At 40.1% G+C, this 17,269-nt stretch overlaps 1 protein-coding gene across 2 annotated transcripts in view; it reads left to right on the forward strand.

Moving 5' to 3' along the window:
- The window catches only part of slc1a9 (solute carrier family 1 member 9), a 41,648-nt gene that overhangs the window by 10,976 nt on the left and 13,403 nt on the right, over positions 1-17,269 (forward strand). For both annotated transcript variants that reach the window (XM_008416427.2, XM_008416429.2), the window contains 7 exons: positions 3,571-3,729; positions 4,427-4,579; positions 7,788-8,041; positions 10,692-10,797; positions 10,874-11,000; positions 14,578-14,811; positions 16,422-16,616. In XM_008416427.2, coding sequence (XP_008414649.1) covers positions 3,576-3,729; positions 4,427-4,579; positions 7,788-8,041; positions 10,692-10,797; positions 10,874-11,000; positions 14,578-14,811; positions 16,422-16,616 — 1,223 coding nt within the window. In that variant the 5' untranslated portion in view covers positions 3,571-3,575. The remainder of the gene's footprint in view (positions 1-3,570; positions 3,730-4,426; positions 4,580-7,787; positions 8,042-10,691; positions 10,798-10,873; positions 11,001-14,577; positions 14,812-16,421; positions 16,617-17,269) is intronic.

Genomic DNA, 17,269 nt, shown 5'->3' on the forward strand with positions numbered 1-17,269 from the left:
GTAGATCGACCGGTAAATCGAGAGCTTCGCTTTTTGGCTCAGCTCTCTCTTCACCTTGACCTTCCTTGTGGTCAATGGATAACCATTGACCACAAAGAAATCGCACAGTTGTCCGTTAAAGAAATCATTCCTTTGATTCAAATACCTGTCAGAAGAAAGCCTTTATTTTTGTTTGGCTACAGTCTTTCCTTGAAGCCTCAGCGTACGTTTCCTGCACAGCGGTATTTACCTCTAATTATTTGCAGATTTCCTGACGTGAGAATGCTATCACCCCTCCAAAAACAAAGTGTAGACCAACTATTTTAAACTTTACGTGCCTAAAGCAAAGGTTTAAGCAGAAATATGTGGCTCAACTCCAATCTCCCCAGTATAAGCTGCCTCCTGTGAATGGGAATGGAGAAAGTGGATGTAATCCCTTGAATCTGAAGTCGGGTTTAGCCAAAATGAGCTTCCTTGTAGTTTTGAACATCCCAAAACTTCCTGACGGGGCTACAGATCCTTTCTAGCCTGGCTATGCCATGGGACCAGCTGGGGAGAGAAGGATCTTAGTTACCTGCCTTAAAGGTGACCTGTTACACTTCCTTGAATAGGCAAGGATAGATCTGTGATCTATAAAAGCGTGTTACTTGATTTTGCACAAAGTCTTTCTCAGATAGTGAGATTTTGTTATGTTCAGTTCAGAATGACCTGTTTTAGGGTCTCTGTCACTTTAAATCCAAATAAGCTGCTGCTGGTTACCCCTCCACCCCCAACTCAACGTTCACACTTGCACATCAAAATGGCTGCAGACAGATGCGCAATTATACCACCATACATCTTTGAAAAGCAGAAGTGGAGCCTCCTGCACAACCAATAAGAATGCAGCAATGGGTTCCTGGATGGTAAGTCAACAACAGCAGCCATTGTACAGCGCACACAGTGATGATAAGACCTGCTGACCAAATGTGCTGGAGCTCGGTTTGGATTGCTACTGATTTGTGATCTCACCACTGAGAGGTTTTTGAACCGGCTGATTTTCCAGGCATCAGAAAACATTGACATATTCCCAAAAAAAACCCTGGGTTGTTTTTAGAAGCAGTTTAGACCCAAATTGAAGTGCAAATTGTGGAAAATTTGAGGTTAACAAGGACTTTTCTTCATCAACAAAATAAAAGTAAATTTAAAGGGAACCAATCTATGCCTCCATTTTGATCTCTACTGCTTCTAAAAACAACCGAGGCACTTAAAAGAAGCAACAAGACAAGACAATGGATGAAATAACAGAAAAGTATCTTTACCTTCTACCTCTGTGACACCACATCAAATAAATGGGAAACTTCTCTAATGTTACATGCAGAAAACATGGCCGCCTCACATTTACCAGCAAGTCACTTGTAAGTTGAGTCGGCATCTGGATACAGTTTGTGGTTAGCGATAGCTGCCAAATTTGCCAACATAAGCCACAAAGAGTTGAGGTCTGGATACAATAACGCCACATGAAACTTTATGCAGACCACTTTAAGCCATACTTATTGAAACAACTCTGTGTTTTTTTTCTTTATAAACTTGTATAAAAATGCTGAATTCCTCAATTTTCTCAATGCAGAAGCAGCAAAGACTTTAATGTTTTATATTGGTTCAAACACCATCTGTGATTAAGACTCCATGTTGCTTTTAAAGCTCTCACACAGCAGGTGAGAATGCCGTTGACGTGTAAACTGCATGCTAAGTATTACGAACTGTCATTTTGAATTATTTCATCCTCAAAGCATTTTGATTGCCAGAAATAGATTTAAAGTGGTTTTGTTGAGTGGGTCCAGGCCCAGAAATACTTTAAGCTTGACAGATAAGTCAGGCTCACTCGTCTCAACACCAAGAGCTAAAAGCAGTTACCCTCAAGTACACGTAAGGTAGAAACCCAACATTTACCCTGTGGTACCCTGCAGATACAAGGCAGTAAAGTTTTAGCTCAGACAGAAGGTTGGTATTCTTTAAATACTCTGTTACACAATGTAGAAACTGCATAGACTTTCAGTAGTAAAGATATTATCTCTCAAGACACAGATCACAAAAAAGTTAAACGCGCAAATTCCATGCAGAAAATTAAGCAAAAGCAATAAAAATAAAGCATGTTTTTTTTTTTACTTGGATTTTCAAAAAACTTAATTTAAGTTTATTTGATAGGTACAGACACAAATCAACATAGACAAACTGAACACACCAGTCCCACGTTTGCATCACAGTGCTTATAGCGCAAGCTAATTTACAAGGGAGTTACTGTGTAAAAGTCACATTTTACATGTTTTTGTAACATTTTTTAAGCCAACGTGCTTTAAAAAACCACACTGATGGTTTTTGGCAATAAGTTGAGGGTAATAGTTTTCAGTGTCTGTGAAATGAAACATTTCAAAAACTTCCAGAATATAATGTCACAAATCAGCAGGCAGAGTGCCGTCACCTAGCAACRCCARCAGAATTCCGCCCGTCACCTAGCAACGCCAGCAGAATTCCGCCCGTCACCTAGCAATGCCAGCAGAGTTCCACCCGTCACCTAGCAACKCCAACAGAATTCCGCCCGTCACCTAGCAACGCCAGCAGAATTCCGCCCGTCACCTAGCAACCTAAGTGGAGCTCCAGCTTGTTTGGTCAGCTGGTTTTACCTCTGTATGTGCTGTATAATGGCTGCTGTTTTGTTGTTGACTTACCCTCCAGAAACTATTTGCTATGTAGTTGGTGATGCACAGTTATATAACTGTGCATCACCAATAATTGTTTGCAGCCATTTTCCTGTGCAAATGTAAAAGTTGAGTTTGGGGACATGGGCAGAAGTGTATTTATTTGAATTTAAATTGACAAGATGCCCTAAAACATCTCATTCTGAAATGACCAGACTAAATTCTCTTTATCAAAGAATAATTTGAAATAAAATGAATACGGTTTTTAGCATTATTTGACAAGCTAACGCTACTTGCTATAAGATTGAAGTCTGAGGATCTTTGTTAAAAGTACCGTATTTTCCGCACTATAAGGCGCACCAGATTATAAGGCGCACTTTCAATGAATGGCCTATTTTAAAACTCTTTTCATATATCAGACGCATAGACATTAAAAGGCGCATAGAATAGACGCTACAGTAGAGGCTGGAGTTACGTTATGCATCCACTAGATGGAGCTGAACTACAGTGAATGTCAACAAAACAGTCCGACTCCGGTCGGCGAGGAGAGCCTTCTGGGTCGGGACGTGGCCGGACGATGGTCACCCTTCTCCATTCGCGCACAGCATGTTGGTGGAGAACCTGGTGCTAAATGACCTGCAGACAACATGATTATCAGGTCGGTAGGTAGATAGGTCAGTCAAACTTTATTAACAAAYCAGCGTTCTGACAACTATCCCAGCATGCACCGCGCGCTTCTTCTTCTACCGGGGAAAATGAAGTCGGCGGCTGCTTACCGTAGTTGCTAGACATGTTGTGGCTCAATATTGGTCCATATATAAGGCGCACTGTCGGCTTTTGAGGAAATTGAAGGATACTAGGTGCGCCTTATACTGCGGAAAATACGGTAAACCCAACTTTATCAATCTCTCCACAGGCAGGATGACAAACCAGCAGACAACCAACCAGTCCAACACAAAAAAGGAGAAGGAAAAAGAGGAAAACGCTCGAGATGACAACACTGACCTTGCATACAAAGACGCCGGCCACTGCAGCCGTAACACCCACAACCTGCTGCTGGGACTCACTGTTCTTGGTACAAACCCACTTTACAGCTCAGGCTGTTTCACTGTGTTATTGTGCAAACAACAAGTTTCAGCTTTTACTTCCCATACTGCCTGCTGAGTGGCTAGTTTGTTGTCTTTTCTTTTAAATCATGTTTTGCAGCAAATGTTGCTTAACGCAAATCAAGATGTACAAACTGTGATCATTTTCCCACAAGACTTGTGCCGGCTTGTTGTTGTCTTTAGTCTGCTTTTGTAAACACTTAGCTATGTTTCGCCATAGCTGCATTCTTGTAGGAAAAAAAAAAATCCATGCAGAGCTTGAGAAGTGTGTTATTTTTTGTCTGTAATTTGTCACCAAGATTTAAACTCAGATATGAAGCCGTTTACATTACGGTAGATGGCTCTCATTAGTCAGAGTTCCCTTACATCCCAGATGTAAAACAACTGGCCAGTGGCTCCACTCAGAGCCTGTAAACTACATGGAAAATCTGTTTTGTTTTATTTTTCTACTTCTTCTGTTAAACATGTTTTTAATTTCTGATTTTTGACTCGGTTGAACAAGTGAACAGAGACAAATTTCTCTAAGGACTTCTGTTAAAAACCAAACCACAAAAACGTATTTTTAGAAACTTTCAACATTCATATTAGCCCCACTTCTGGAAAACTTTAACTACTTCTTGCTGTCAAACAAAAGAAAATGACTAAGGAGTGTTTATGATTCCTCAGGTGTTGTCATGGGAGCGGTGTTTGGGATGCTGCTGCGCTACATGATGGTGAAAGATGCTGCCGCCCTCACCATGGTCTCGTTTCCTGGAGAAATCCTCATGAGGATGCTGAAGATGCTCATCCTGCCTCTAATCATCTCCAGTCTTATCACAGGTGAGACAAATCTAAAAACAATGGCTTCAGTTAGGCTATTTGAACTTTACAGGTTGATATCTTCTTACAGTAAAATTATTATAATGTTCTTGAGACGTAAACCAACCAAACAAAAGTAACATCAGACACAGATAACATGTCATTTATCTAAAATAAATACATTTTTAAGGGAAATAAATCTATTGGAGAGCCCATCTGACAACATAAAGAAGGCTAAATTATCTAAAAAAGCTTCACATCAGGTTTTGTTCCAAAGAAACTCAGGAATATATAAGAAGTAAAGTTACTGACAACATCTGTTAGTTTGGAAAGGGATGCAGAGCCATTGCTAAGGGCCTAATGAATGGGCTTTGTTGGTTGATAATCAAAATTTCATCAAACTTTATTCGACTGAAAGTTTACAAAACAGCGTAGTAAATTAGCACAGTTCATTTAGAGGAAGCTAATCACGCTAAAAGTTTTCAAAGTTGGTAAAAACGCTAAAGCACCAAGCAAAAACATAGCTCTAGTATTAGCAGATTAGCTAAAATGTGCTAAACGCTAAGGTGCTAAACGACACCAGCTATGCTGTTAGTACATTAGCAAATTAGCTAAAGTTTTTCCGCCACTGTCTAAGACGTTGGGACTCCATCACTATACATTTTCAAAGTTAGCAAAAAATGCTAAAGTGCTAAACAAAAACTTAGCTACGCAGTTAGCGGATTAGCTGAACTGTGCAGCTACTGTCTAGGATTCCAGTACCACACATTTTAGAAGTTAGCAAAAACAAACTATTAGCAAAAACAATTAGCTCTGTTATTAGCGCATTAGCTAAAGTTGTTGAAGTTTCCTCTACTGTCTAACACTTTGAGACTCCAGCAATATGTATTTTTAAAGTGCCAAACAAAACATTATGTGCACGATTAGCGGATTAGCTGGAGTTTTTCCACCACTGTGTAAGACTTTGGGACTTCAGCAAGCAACACTAAAAGCCATTTTCCACAAATATTGGAAAAATGACCCTGGTTAATGTTAGCGTTCATGATTCAAATGGAGAATGGAGAGTTTCTAGTTAATTAAGCAAAACAAGAAAACCACAGCGGCTCATGTTATGAATACTAAATCATCTTGATGAAGACTTTTGGGAAAATATTTTGTCGATAATATACTTATTTTTCATGAAATACATAACTTAAATCATCTTTTCAATATACTTTTACTATTTTTGATAATAATATTAGTTTCAATGATTACAAATGCCAACATAGCAAAATGAAGAAGCTTTAGTCTCCTCTTGTAAACAGTATATTTCTTCACTTATTTTCACAAGTATACTTTTTCACGTGTTTGTGCTTCTGTTGATAAAATAAAACACACCCCATGCACATTTCTATAAATACTTTCACCACACCCAGAGTGAATAATGCAACTGTTTACCTTGCTAGCAGAGCTTGTAATCCCTTTACTCGGCGACTGGAGAGAATCTCTGCAGATGAATCAGGATGTTTCCGTCACAGTAAACTTTAGTCACTGAGGTGCAGTTTTAGAATTGCATTATATGCTGAATTAAAGTGTCCAATACAACCAGACATAACAGTGGCTAGTGCTAGTTAGCGTACATGTTTCACAGGTGAGATAAATCGGTAGCCATATGCTTTAAATCTATATAATTTCTATAAAACGTACCATAACAAAGCAGGATTTTAACAAACAATTGTCCTGCATTTTAACAAAACAGGAGAATTATTTCATAAACACTGGCTTTAGGGTTAGCTTTGGGTTTCCATGTTGCTACTACATCACTACCATAAGCGGTAGGGTGGAGATAACGTGAGATTGTATTTACTGCTTGGTGCGTAACCAGAACTGAGCTCGTATTCAGGCTCATTTGCCTAATTAGGTTCTTAAGAATCCAAGTTCCTTAAAATTAAATGTACCATTGCAAAACAGCTAATTAGCAACAGATGCTGCTAGCAAGTTTAAAAGGCTTAAAATCAACCTTTTGTAACGAGAGCACAGTTAAAAAAACCAATAAACTCTTTGAAGCCTTGGAGGAAAAAGTGTTTGTTACTTATACGGCTACAAAATATTTAAATCGGCAACTTTTAGTAGAAATTTCCCCTAAAACAATCCCACCATGGCTAAGTAATTTTATTTGTCCTGGAATATTTGAGTCATGTTTTAGGGACATGGTACCATTTTCAAAGTCTGCTTTATGACAGCTGATGGGTACCGGCGGGCGAAACGGCATGCGGCTCGGGKTGTCGCTGAGGCAAAAACTCGGGCGKGGGRGGAGTTTGGAGAGGCCATGGAGACAGACTTCCGTACGGCTTCGAGGCGATTCTGGTCCACCATCCGGCGTCTCAGGAGGGGGAAGCAGTGCAGCACCAACACTGTTAATATTGGGATTGGTGTGCTGGTGACCTCAGCTCGGGATGTTGTGAGCCGGTGGGCGGAATACTTCGAAGACCTCCTCAATCCCACCAACATGCCTTCTGTTGAGGAAGCTGAGCATGGGGACTCTGGGTTGGGCTCTCCAGTCTCTGGGGTCGAGGTCGCCGAGGTGGTCAAAAAGCTCCTCGGTGGCATTTTCGTTTACATTTCATGAAGAAGGAAGTGGCCCTCAGTGTCGTCTTCAGAGGTTTCTGTGTCGTTTCCTCCAGTAGTTCTTGGTGCAGCGCCCCCACAGGCGAGGAGGGGAACAGCTGGCGCTGAAAAAACATTATCTTAAAGTGTTTTTGGTCTAGTTTCAAATAAGACAAATCTACCTTAAAAAACTTATTATTAACTTGTAAAAGTTAATAATTTCTTAATATTGATGAAAAACTATTTTCACTGGAAGATAATTTCACTTATAACAAGACAAACTAGAACGTTTTCATCAATATCGAGGAATTATTTACTTAAAAGAAACTCTTATTTCTTACTGAAAAGTTGTCAATTAGTTTTGTCTCATTTCAATTGTACTAAGAGATTTGTTTTAGAAACGTGGCAAGATGTTGTGTTTTTGCAGTGTGTTCAGAGGTTTGGATCATTTGATTCAGTGCATTGTGAAAGAAATCCACAGCTGAAAATAAAACAAATGTTGCAATTTTGGTCCCCAGTCGAACCAAGTGTACCAGACTATCAGGTGTAAAAACACCTCTAGATATGAGCTCTTTTTAAATAAAACCAGATAAAACGAAGATTTATCTTCAGTAACTGTAAATCCACTGGCTGTGACCTCCAGGTCTCGCCGGTCTTGACGCTCGCTCCAGTGGGAGGATGGGAAGCAGAGCCATGGTGTACTACATGTCCACCACTGTCATCGCCGCCATCCTGGGAGTCATCCTGGTTCTGGGAATCCACCCGGGAAACCCCAAACTGCGGGGCAGCGCCACGTCCTCATCCCCGAAGAACCAGGAGGTCAGCAGCCTGGACGCCTTCCTGGACCTGATCAGAAACCTGTTTCCTGAGAACCTGGTGCAGGCCTGCTTCCAACAGGTACTAAACATGTCTGGTTTTCATTCACAGGGCAGAAAATTCAGAAAGTTTCCTCGGATCAGAGTAGCCATTTTCATAAATGTAATTGAGTAAACGTAACTAGTTTCTGATGACAAGACAATGAGAAAAAGTGCAGCTTGATTGCAAAAATAGACTCTATTCTTTAAGGTTTGCAGAGCTGCTTCTGAATAAACCAGAACATTTCTTTAGTCTTTACTTTAAGTAGGCCATGATTTCCAGCACCATGTGTGGAGAAAACAACAGAAAATCACCCTGTACCATCTGTGAAGCACGGTGGTGGAGGGGTGGTCATTTGGTCCGGACGTGGGAGCATTCTAGAGTCAAATGTGAGTTTGGTGCAAACTGGGTCATCAACAGAGCAAAGTCCAGACCTCACGCTGATTTAAAGCTGTAGAGTGACCTTAAGAGAGGCAAACCTCAATGAAGCGAAGCATAAGCTGCTTATGCAAGTCGTGTTCTCTCTTTTTTTATAAACCGTAGTAGTTTTCGCTTTTAAAATGCCACATCTGCACAGGAATCCGCTGGCGAAAGCTGCCAAATCAAACCTCTTTACTCTGTTTTTTCCCATGGTAATCCATCCGTTGTCTTTCATTTCTCCCCCAAATACCGCTCCTTACATTTCTGTTTTACTGCTCCTTTTGTGTGTGAGCATCAGGGATTCATTAGTCATAAAAAGGCTGAATGTTTAAGTGGGAAGAAATCTTCCTTCCCCTTTCAGCCTTTTTGACTCTTTTATGTCTCTTTGTTGTCTTTTATGTTAGAAGCTCTTGTTCTCCGTTTGCCTTCTCTTTAAGGGTGACCTATTATGCTTCCTTGGACACGTTCGGATTGGTCTACAGCCTATACAAAACATGTTCATTACTCTTTTTTTGCATAAAGACGTTCTTAGATAATGAGATTTTATTCAGAATTAGCTGTTTTTGAGGCTTTTTGTCACTTTAAACATGAAAATGGCTGCAAACAGATGTGCTGTTTTACAACTGTACATCTTTGAAAAGCAGAAGTGGAGCCTCCTGCACATCCAAAAAGAATGCAGCAAGTGGTTTCCATGGCTACGTTCACACGGCAGCCTGAAGAGTGACCCTTATGCGACCTTTAACTGATTTTTCCACGACAGCCTGAACAACACAGATCTGATTTTTTACAAATGCGACCCAGGCCGTTTGGATATGTGGTCCTAAATCTGATCCACATCAGAGTTTTTCAAATTTATCTCGAGTTTGTGCGGCCAGTTGGTGTCCAACCGGAACCTCATTCACATGTGGGAGCAGGAAGAAAAACACCAACCACAGCGGACGGTAATGTGTTGGCTCCGACTGGGTTTTAAAAATCGCAAAAACTGGACTCCACCATTACCACCCGTGCTGACGTTATAGCGCCCACTACTGCGCATACGGGACACTTTCAGGCCGTTTGCACACGAGACATTCTGAAATGTGAAAATCGGATTTCACAAAAAAAAAATCTGAATTGAGAATTTGCAGTGTGAACGTAGCCTACAGCCAACAACACCAACGAAAAACGCTGGTCTCTTCCAGCAGCCATTATACAGCGCAAACAGTGGTAAAATCAGCTGAACAAACATGCTGGAGCTCTGCTGGGGTTGCTAGGTGACGGGGCGGCATTCCGCTGGGGTTGCTAGGCAACGGGCTGGGCTTTGCAGGCGTCGTTAGGTGAAGCTCAGTTCCTGCTGATTTGTGACAGTACATTGCAAATAAAACTTAATTTTACCAAGTATTTTTGGTTTCCAGTGTAAATATCTTAGAGCATTTGAAAGAAGACAAAACTAACTTACAAGTTATCTGCAAGACGTAGCAGGTAGTTTAAATTAATAATTCCTTAATAAAAATTACTTATTCCATTGGTGGGCCGCACAGTGGCGCAGTTGGTAGAGCTGTTGCCTTGCAGCAAGAAGGTTCTGGGTTCGATTCCCGGCCCCGGTCTTTCTGCATGGAGTTTGCATGTTCTCCCTGTGCATGCGTGGGTTTTCTCCGGGTACTCCGGTTTCCTCCCACGGTCCAAAAACATGACTGTCAGGTTAATTGGTCTGTCCAAATTGTCCCTAGGTGTGAGTGTGTGTGTGCATGGTTGTGTGTCCTGTGTGTCTCTGTGTTGCCCTGCAACAGACTGGCGACCTGTCCAGGGTGTATCCCGCCTCTCGCCCGGAACGTTAGCTGGAGAGGAACCAGCACCCCTCCCGACCCCACTGAGGGACAAGGGTGTCAAGAAAATGGATGGATGGACTTATTCCATTGGCAGATTATTTTACTCATAACAATAAGTGAAGTAATCTGCCAGTGGAAAAAGTAATTTTGAATTATTGACTCGTGTTTCTTAATGAAAAGTTACTTGTTAATTAGTTTTGTCTCGTTTCAAGTATACTAAGATATTTGCACTGGAAGCTAGACCAAAAACACTTTTTGCAGTGTACATTCAGAAGAGTTTTGAAAATGGTAAATGTCCAGACACCAAAAATCGTTAAATTATTGCCAAAATCGTCTGAGTGGGTTTTTTAAATGCTTGGAGTCTTTATAGAAGCACAAAAATGTGCAAAACGTAAATTTTGTATAAAAAGTTAAAGTTAATTCTCCAGCCGCTGAGATGTTATGAGCCTGAAATCCTCCTGTAGGTGCAGACGGTGCTGAAACAGGTGACGGTCACGGCACCTAACCAGACCGAGCCGGTGGTGGTGAACAGGAAAAGGCTGGAATACAAATGGGGCATGAATGTTCTTGGTGAGTTCATAGCCACCAGGTTCTCAGTCTGCTGTTTGTTTTGGCAGTAAACTAACTCCTCTGTTTGCTCTCCAAGGCTTGATCGGCTTCTTCATCACCTTTGGGATCTGCATGGGCAGGATGGGCGAGCGTGGGAGAATCATGTGCGACTTCTTCAACATCCTGAATGAAATCATCATGACGATGGTTTCCATGATCATGTGGTCAGTATCTGCTTGCAGACACGTGTCTCTGGTTTTGCTCTCAGACGACGGCTTTGCTCTGATTTTGGGAAGATGCCACACAGAAGGTCAGCGGCGGGCGGTGACTAATGTTTACAGGAGGCAAATTGTGGGAACATGGAGACTGAAAAGGAAGATGGAGAGATTATGTTCACTGCAAAAACAGAATCCGACAAAGTTTATTTTTTATCTTAACACACTCAAACTAACTAATAAGTAACTTTTCAACTTGTTTTACGTCAATAATTCCTTAATATTGGTTAAAAAGTTTAATTCCACTGACAGATTATTTAACTGATAACATGGGGAAAAAATGTCTTTAAGTGAATTAATCTGCCAGTGAAATTAGAACATTTTCATCAATAATAAGGAATAATTGAGTTAAAACAAACAAAAAAGTTAATTGTTAGCAAAGGTGGGTAAAAATTTCACAGTAGCAAAACTTTAACATATTTTTACTCAAGTAAAAGTAAAAAGTAGCCGTACAAGAAATTATTCAATTAGAGTAAAAACGTATTTGGTAAAAAAAAATCTATTCATGTTACAAAACATCAGTTATTAAAAATGTAAAAATTACATCGTCAGACAAACCAAAATGCAAAGTTATGTCACATTTTTGGTATTTTAAAGATCAAAATGAAAATAATTCATTTAATTGGCATAATTTTAATAAGTTTTACAAATCAATTTTCTTTATACCAAACTTTAAAATAAGCTGCAGGTGTGTGTCTGTCTGATGAATTTCACTTTTGTTTTTCATTCAGTGGGTAGAAAATACAAAAATTTTACTCAAGAGTAAAAAATACTTTATGATAAAGTTATTCAAGTAAAAGTAAAAAGTACAGCTTAGTAAAAATAATCCTAAAAGTAAATTTGCTAGAAGGCCGACTTTGTAACTGACTTTATGTGACCTTGAGGGTCCAGGTCAGAGGTCAAAATGACACCCATTTTTCAGGTCTGATCACGAGTTTGCATATTTCTCCTTAGATCCGAAGATTATAACTTCAGTTTTAAGCATTTATTCACCTAAACGGAAGTTTTTACATCGATTTGAAAAGTTATTTGAAAATTAATTTTGTCTGATTTCAAGAGTATTAAGATATTTGCGGTAGAAAGGAAACAGAAATGCTTGGAAAGAGTTAGTGTTTGTGCAGCAGGGCGTGTTGGTGAGGGACACGGACAGATGGAAGGAGTTAGGCTCTGGAGTCTGTGGTATGCTGGGGAGTAGCAGGAGCCATGTATCGGACTCCCAGGGGAGCCGGGGTGGAGAATCTCCAAAATGAAATGGATCCACCAGCGGGCAGAGGAGCAGCTTGGCGGCGGGGAATAAAAGGAGAGGAGTTGTTGAGAGATGCGTGTGAAAGCAGGACTTCAGAGCAGAAAACACGAGTTGAGGCTTTGCAGGACTCCGGATAAGTTGTGCAGAAATAGACGATGAAGTGGCACTTAGAGGAGGGATGGGAAAGGAAACGGGGAGACGGAGGAGAAACGGCAGCTCTCACTGTAAAAACACAAAACCTCCCAGCAGGATCAGATTAAATTAACTTTTGCCTACATGTAGGTTGTAAGAAATAAAATGTTGTCTATATTTTTACTAGAAATAAAGATATTTTTCAAATAATTAAATAGGAAGTGAATTCAGAAACCAGATACCTACGGCTTTTTCTTGGGTTAATTTTGGTTTTGGCGCTTATAAAGCTGTGACCTTTGACTTTTAACACCAAATCTTACCAAGTAATTTCAGCTTAGTTTCTGGTGGGTGATATCTTGAAATAAAACAAAACTAATTTTCAAGTTCCACCACGAATAGGAGCTTGTTTTAAATGAATAATTCCTTAAAATTTATGAAAAAGTTCCAGTTCCACTGAAAACATCTAGTACTGTTCCTTACTTGAAACAAGCCTTTATATCGGGCTGAAAAGTTACTTGTAAGTTAGTTTTGTCTTATTTAAAGTGTCTTAAAATATTTACACTATAAACTAGATCAAAAATACTTGATAAAATGTTGTGTTTTTGCAGTGTTGTTCATGTTATAACATTTGAACACTGAAAAAACACCAAATCTTACCAAGTGTTATTGATGGAAAAAGTACTTTTTTTTGGAACAAACACAGAAATATTGATGTTGTTCTGAAGAATTTTAATCTTAATCTCAAAATTAAACTCAGTTTTTTGGCAGAAATTTACTCCTCCTGTTTTTCTAATACGTCAAAGTACAAAAACTAACTTGGAAATAACTTTTCAGGAGGATATAGTGGATTGTTTAATGTAAATAACTCCTTAATATTGATGGAAAACCTCTATTTCATTATAACACTGGAAAAATGTCTTGTTAGAAATTACATAATCCGCCAATGTAACTGGTACTTATTTTTAAAACCAACATTAATGAATTGTTGACTTTTTACAAGTGTGTAAAGATACTTGGACCAAAAATCTTTAAGATCTGGCGTTGCTGGAGGAGACAAAGTCTTAGTTTTACTGTAAATGAAATAATCTGACAGTGACACCAGGATTTCTTTTTACCAATATTAAGAAATTATTGACATAAAATAAGCTCCAATGTCTTGCTAAAAAGTTACTTTTACTTAAGTTATTTTTGTACAATGAAAAAGGAGTAAATTTCCGCCAGTAATCGAAAATTAGTTTGAAAAATCTTTCAAATTTCCTCCAAATCAACATTGAAATTTGTGAGTACGTTTTCATCAATATTAAGGAATTATTCAGCTTAAACAAGTTCTTATGACTAACATATTTGTATTGGAAACGAGACCAGAAATACTTGGCAAGGTTTTGTGTTTTTACAGTGCATGTGCAGCTGGACTCCAAAGGAAACTGTGTCCTGTTCGCATCACTCACTCAGCGTAAACATTGTAGTCAGGGCGAGCCAAACACAGACTCCTCTGTAAACAGAAGGAAAAAAAACGCCTCCATCCAGCCGGACGCTCCAACAAACAGCAACTGTCCGGGATTTCAGCGCTGCGCAGCTGACCTGCAGCCGCAGGCCGCCGCTCTGATTGGCCCAGCCGCAGGGGGGCGGAGCCTGAAGGGCCAGAAGAGCGGTCTGAATTTATGAATGGGAACAACTGTGCTGCAACGCGTGAAACCAGAGATCCCAGTATGAGTCAGAGGAAATGCTCCGCTGGGGGAGAATTGATCCAACATCCATCCGTCTGTTTTGTGCAAAGCACCTGCGTACTAAATGACGTTTTTTTCAACTATCAATTTATTAAAAAAACTTTATTTTCCACTCCAGTTTATGATCCCGTAGCTAAAAGCTAATTTGGTGCTTTCAACATTTTCCTGATTTTATTCCAATAATAATTCAATCTGTGAGTTTCCACCTGTAAAATTCAAAATGATTCTTGATCTGGACGTTGGTTGTATGTTTTGATGTTGGATAAATAGACGATTGGATGAACAGATGGTTGAATGATGTTGGATGTATGTTGGTTGTATAGTAGGATGGATGGTTGGATGATGGTTGGACAAACAGATGCATGAACAGTTGGTTGGATGCTGGTTGGATGACATTAATCCCTCCTTCCTGGTTGCTCAGGTATTCCCCCGTCGGCATCGCCTCTCTGATTGCTGGTAAAATCGCCGCCATCGGTGACCTTGAGGTGGTTGCTAGGCAACTCGGGATGTACATGGTGACCGTCATCGTGGGCCTGGTGATCCACGGCGGCCTCATCCTGCCCGCCATCTTCTTTGGCATCACCAGAAAAAGCCCATTTGCTTTCTACTCCGGCATCTTCCAGGCCTGGATCACAGCTTTGGGGACTGCCAGCAGGTACGACCTTCACACGTAAAACGACCTTCACGTTTCAAACGACCTTCACGTTTCAAACGACCTTCACGTTTAACGCGACTTTTTACGATAAAAACTTCCAACCAAAACCATCTGGAAGTTGCTATTTGATCTGATCTTTGATTTGGCTTCAGTCTTAAACTCACTGTCTGCAACCACAGTACACTCTAAAAAACTATTCATGCTGCCTGTTGGTAAAACTTAAAATAAAAGTATTTTTTCAGCTGGAGAAATTTAAGTTTTCTACATGAACACATTTCAAAATGAAAAAACACCTTAACTTAACTTGAGTTTGAATGTTATTTGTTTCCTTAAGGGAAAAAAAAAATTACAACCACCAGAAAAAAAGCAAGAGAAGTAGAACAAAAATCTGAGGTTGGCGACTTTACCTGGTCACAACTTTCTTGTTTTATAGTGTTTTATTAATACAGTCAGAAGTAAGTAGAGTATCCAGAAATAGTACTCAAGTAAAACTACATCAACCTATTTTTACTCAAGTGAAAGAAAAAAGTCCAAAAAATACTAAAAAAAAGTATTTGGTAAAAATTTCACGTTATTCAGTTATTCAACTGATCAAAACATAAGAAGTTTATTTAATTATTTATTAAATCATGTCATCAGGCAGATCAGAATATACTGTATGTGTAAATTTTGGTATTTTAAGGACCAAAATGAAAATAATTTATATAAATAATGTAAATACAAATTCAGGCTGAACAAACCAGGTCAAGTTCCGCTTGGGTTGGTAGGTAACGGGCGGAACTCTGCTGTGGTTGCTAGGTAACGGGCGGAACTCTGCTGTGGTTGCTAGGCAAGGGAGTGGAACTCTGCTGTGGTTGCTAGGCTAGGCGAAGAGGTGGAACTCTGCTGTGGTTGCTAGGCAAAGGGGTGGAACTCTGTTGAGGTTGCTAGGTAACGGGGTGGAATTCTGCTGTGGTTGCTAGGCAACGGGGCAGTGCCTGCAGATTTGTGAAGTTACATTCCGAAAAGTTTTTAAAACGACTCATTTTCCAGACAAAAAAAACATAAAGTTATTGCCAAAAACTGGCCAGGTGTTTTTTTTTTTTTTTTTTTTTTTTTTTAAGTGCTTGGGTTGTTTTTAGAGGCAGTAGAGTGGGAACTGTTTCTCAAGTTGAGCCAACAAACCATGTATGTTTTTTAGAGTGTATCAGTACGTGTGAGTGCCGGCTGTCAGACAGATCCCAGGTTGTAAACGTCTAAAGCCTTCGGCTCTGGGCTGGAAATCTGCTGGAACCAAATGTCATTCTGGCACATCAGCCGGGTTTTAGTGAAAATCGGGTAATCCTATCAACGTTTTCTCTAATTATATTATGAGCAGAGCTGAGCAGGGCCAGGAATCAGACTCTTTTAACTGAGGGACTGAAACGGTGGCCGGCAGCAGCTGTCAGGAAGAGGCTGTCACCCGACTCAAGTTTCTGCCGCCTTTTATTCGTCTTTACCCCTTCACCTTTCCTCCACACGTCTGCGCTTATGTCTCACACCACCTGTCTGCATATTTTATGACTCTCTGCTTCTCATCTTCAAAAATCGGCGCTAAATTTTACATGTTTTGTTTTGGTGCTTTTTTTCAGTGCGGGGACGCTGCCGGTCACTTTCCGCTGCCTGGAGGAAAACCTGAAGATTGACAAGCGTGTGACTCGCTTCGTGCTGCCCATCGGCGCCACCATCAACATGGACGGCACGGCGCTGTACGAGGCGGTGGCCGCCATCTTCATCGCCCAGATGAACGACATCTCCCTGGACGGCGGACAGATCGTCACCGTCAGGTAGGCATGAAAGAGGGAGCTGCTCAGGTTATGTGAACCCAATCAAAACACGCTAACAAAAACAAAAATATGGGTTTTGATCAAAAATCAAACTGACAGTCTGGGCAAGTGAACATTAATCAGAGGCTTATTCACATGAACGCCGGTTCTAGATTCTAAATATTTGATTTAAAAAAAGTTTCTAAAGGCTTTTGTCAAAATGAAAAATCAACAGCTGCCTTTCCGTTTGACTTACAAAATAAATTTGCTTAATGAAAACATCAATTTTGAAAAATAATCATGTTGCGTTAGGATCAGGTAGTTTTTCATCTGTATCGAAATTATTGTATTTCACAAAACTGCTATGGAAACTTTTTTTTGCCTCACACGAGTCACACGATCAATAATCAAATATCAGCACTAAACGATGAAGAACAGGAAGTGGAAAAAGTTATTTTATTAATGCGTTCTTGTGTGAGCAGACTTTTCCACATGTGATTTTAATCTCATTTCTTATGTGATGGAAATGCCACAGTTGTGCTTTTTTTTAGCAATAGTGGAATATCGACAGTTTTATGCACACAAGTGATGGAAATGAAGCTGCTGCTGCTGCAGAGCTGCTGCTGCAGAGCTGCTGCTGCAGAGCTGCTGCTGCAGAGCTGCTGCTGCTGCTG

Source organism: Poecilia reticulata, linkage group LG8 (assembly GCF_000633615.1).
Source record: "Poecilia reticulata strain Guanapo linkage group LG8, Guppy_female_1.0+MT, whole genome shotgun sequence".
Lineage (NCBI taxonomy): Eukaryota > Metazoa > Chordata > Actinopteri > Cyprinodontiformes > Poeciliidae > Poecilia > Poecilia reticulata.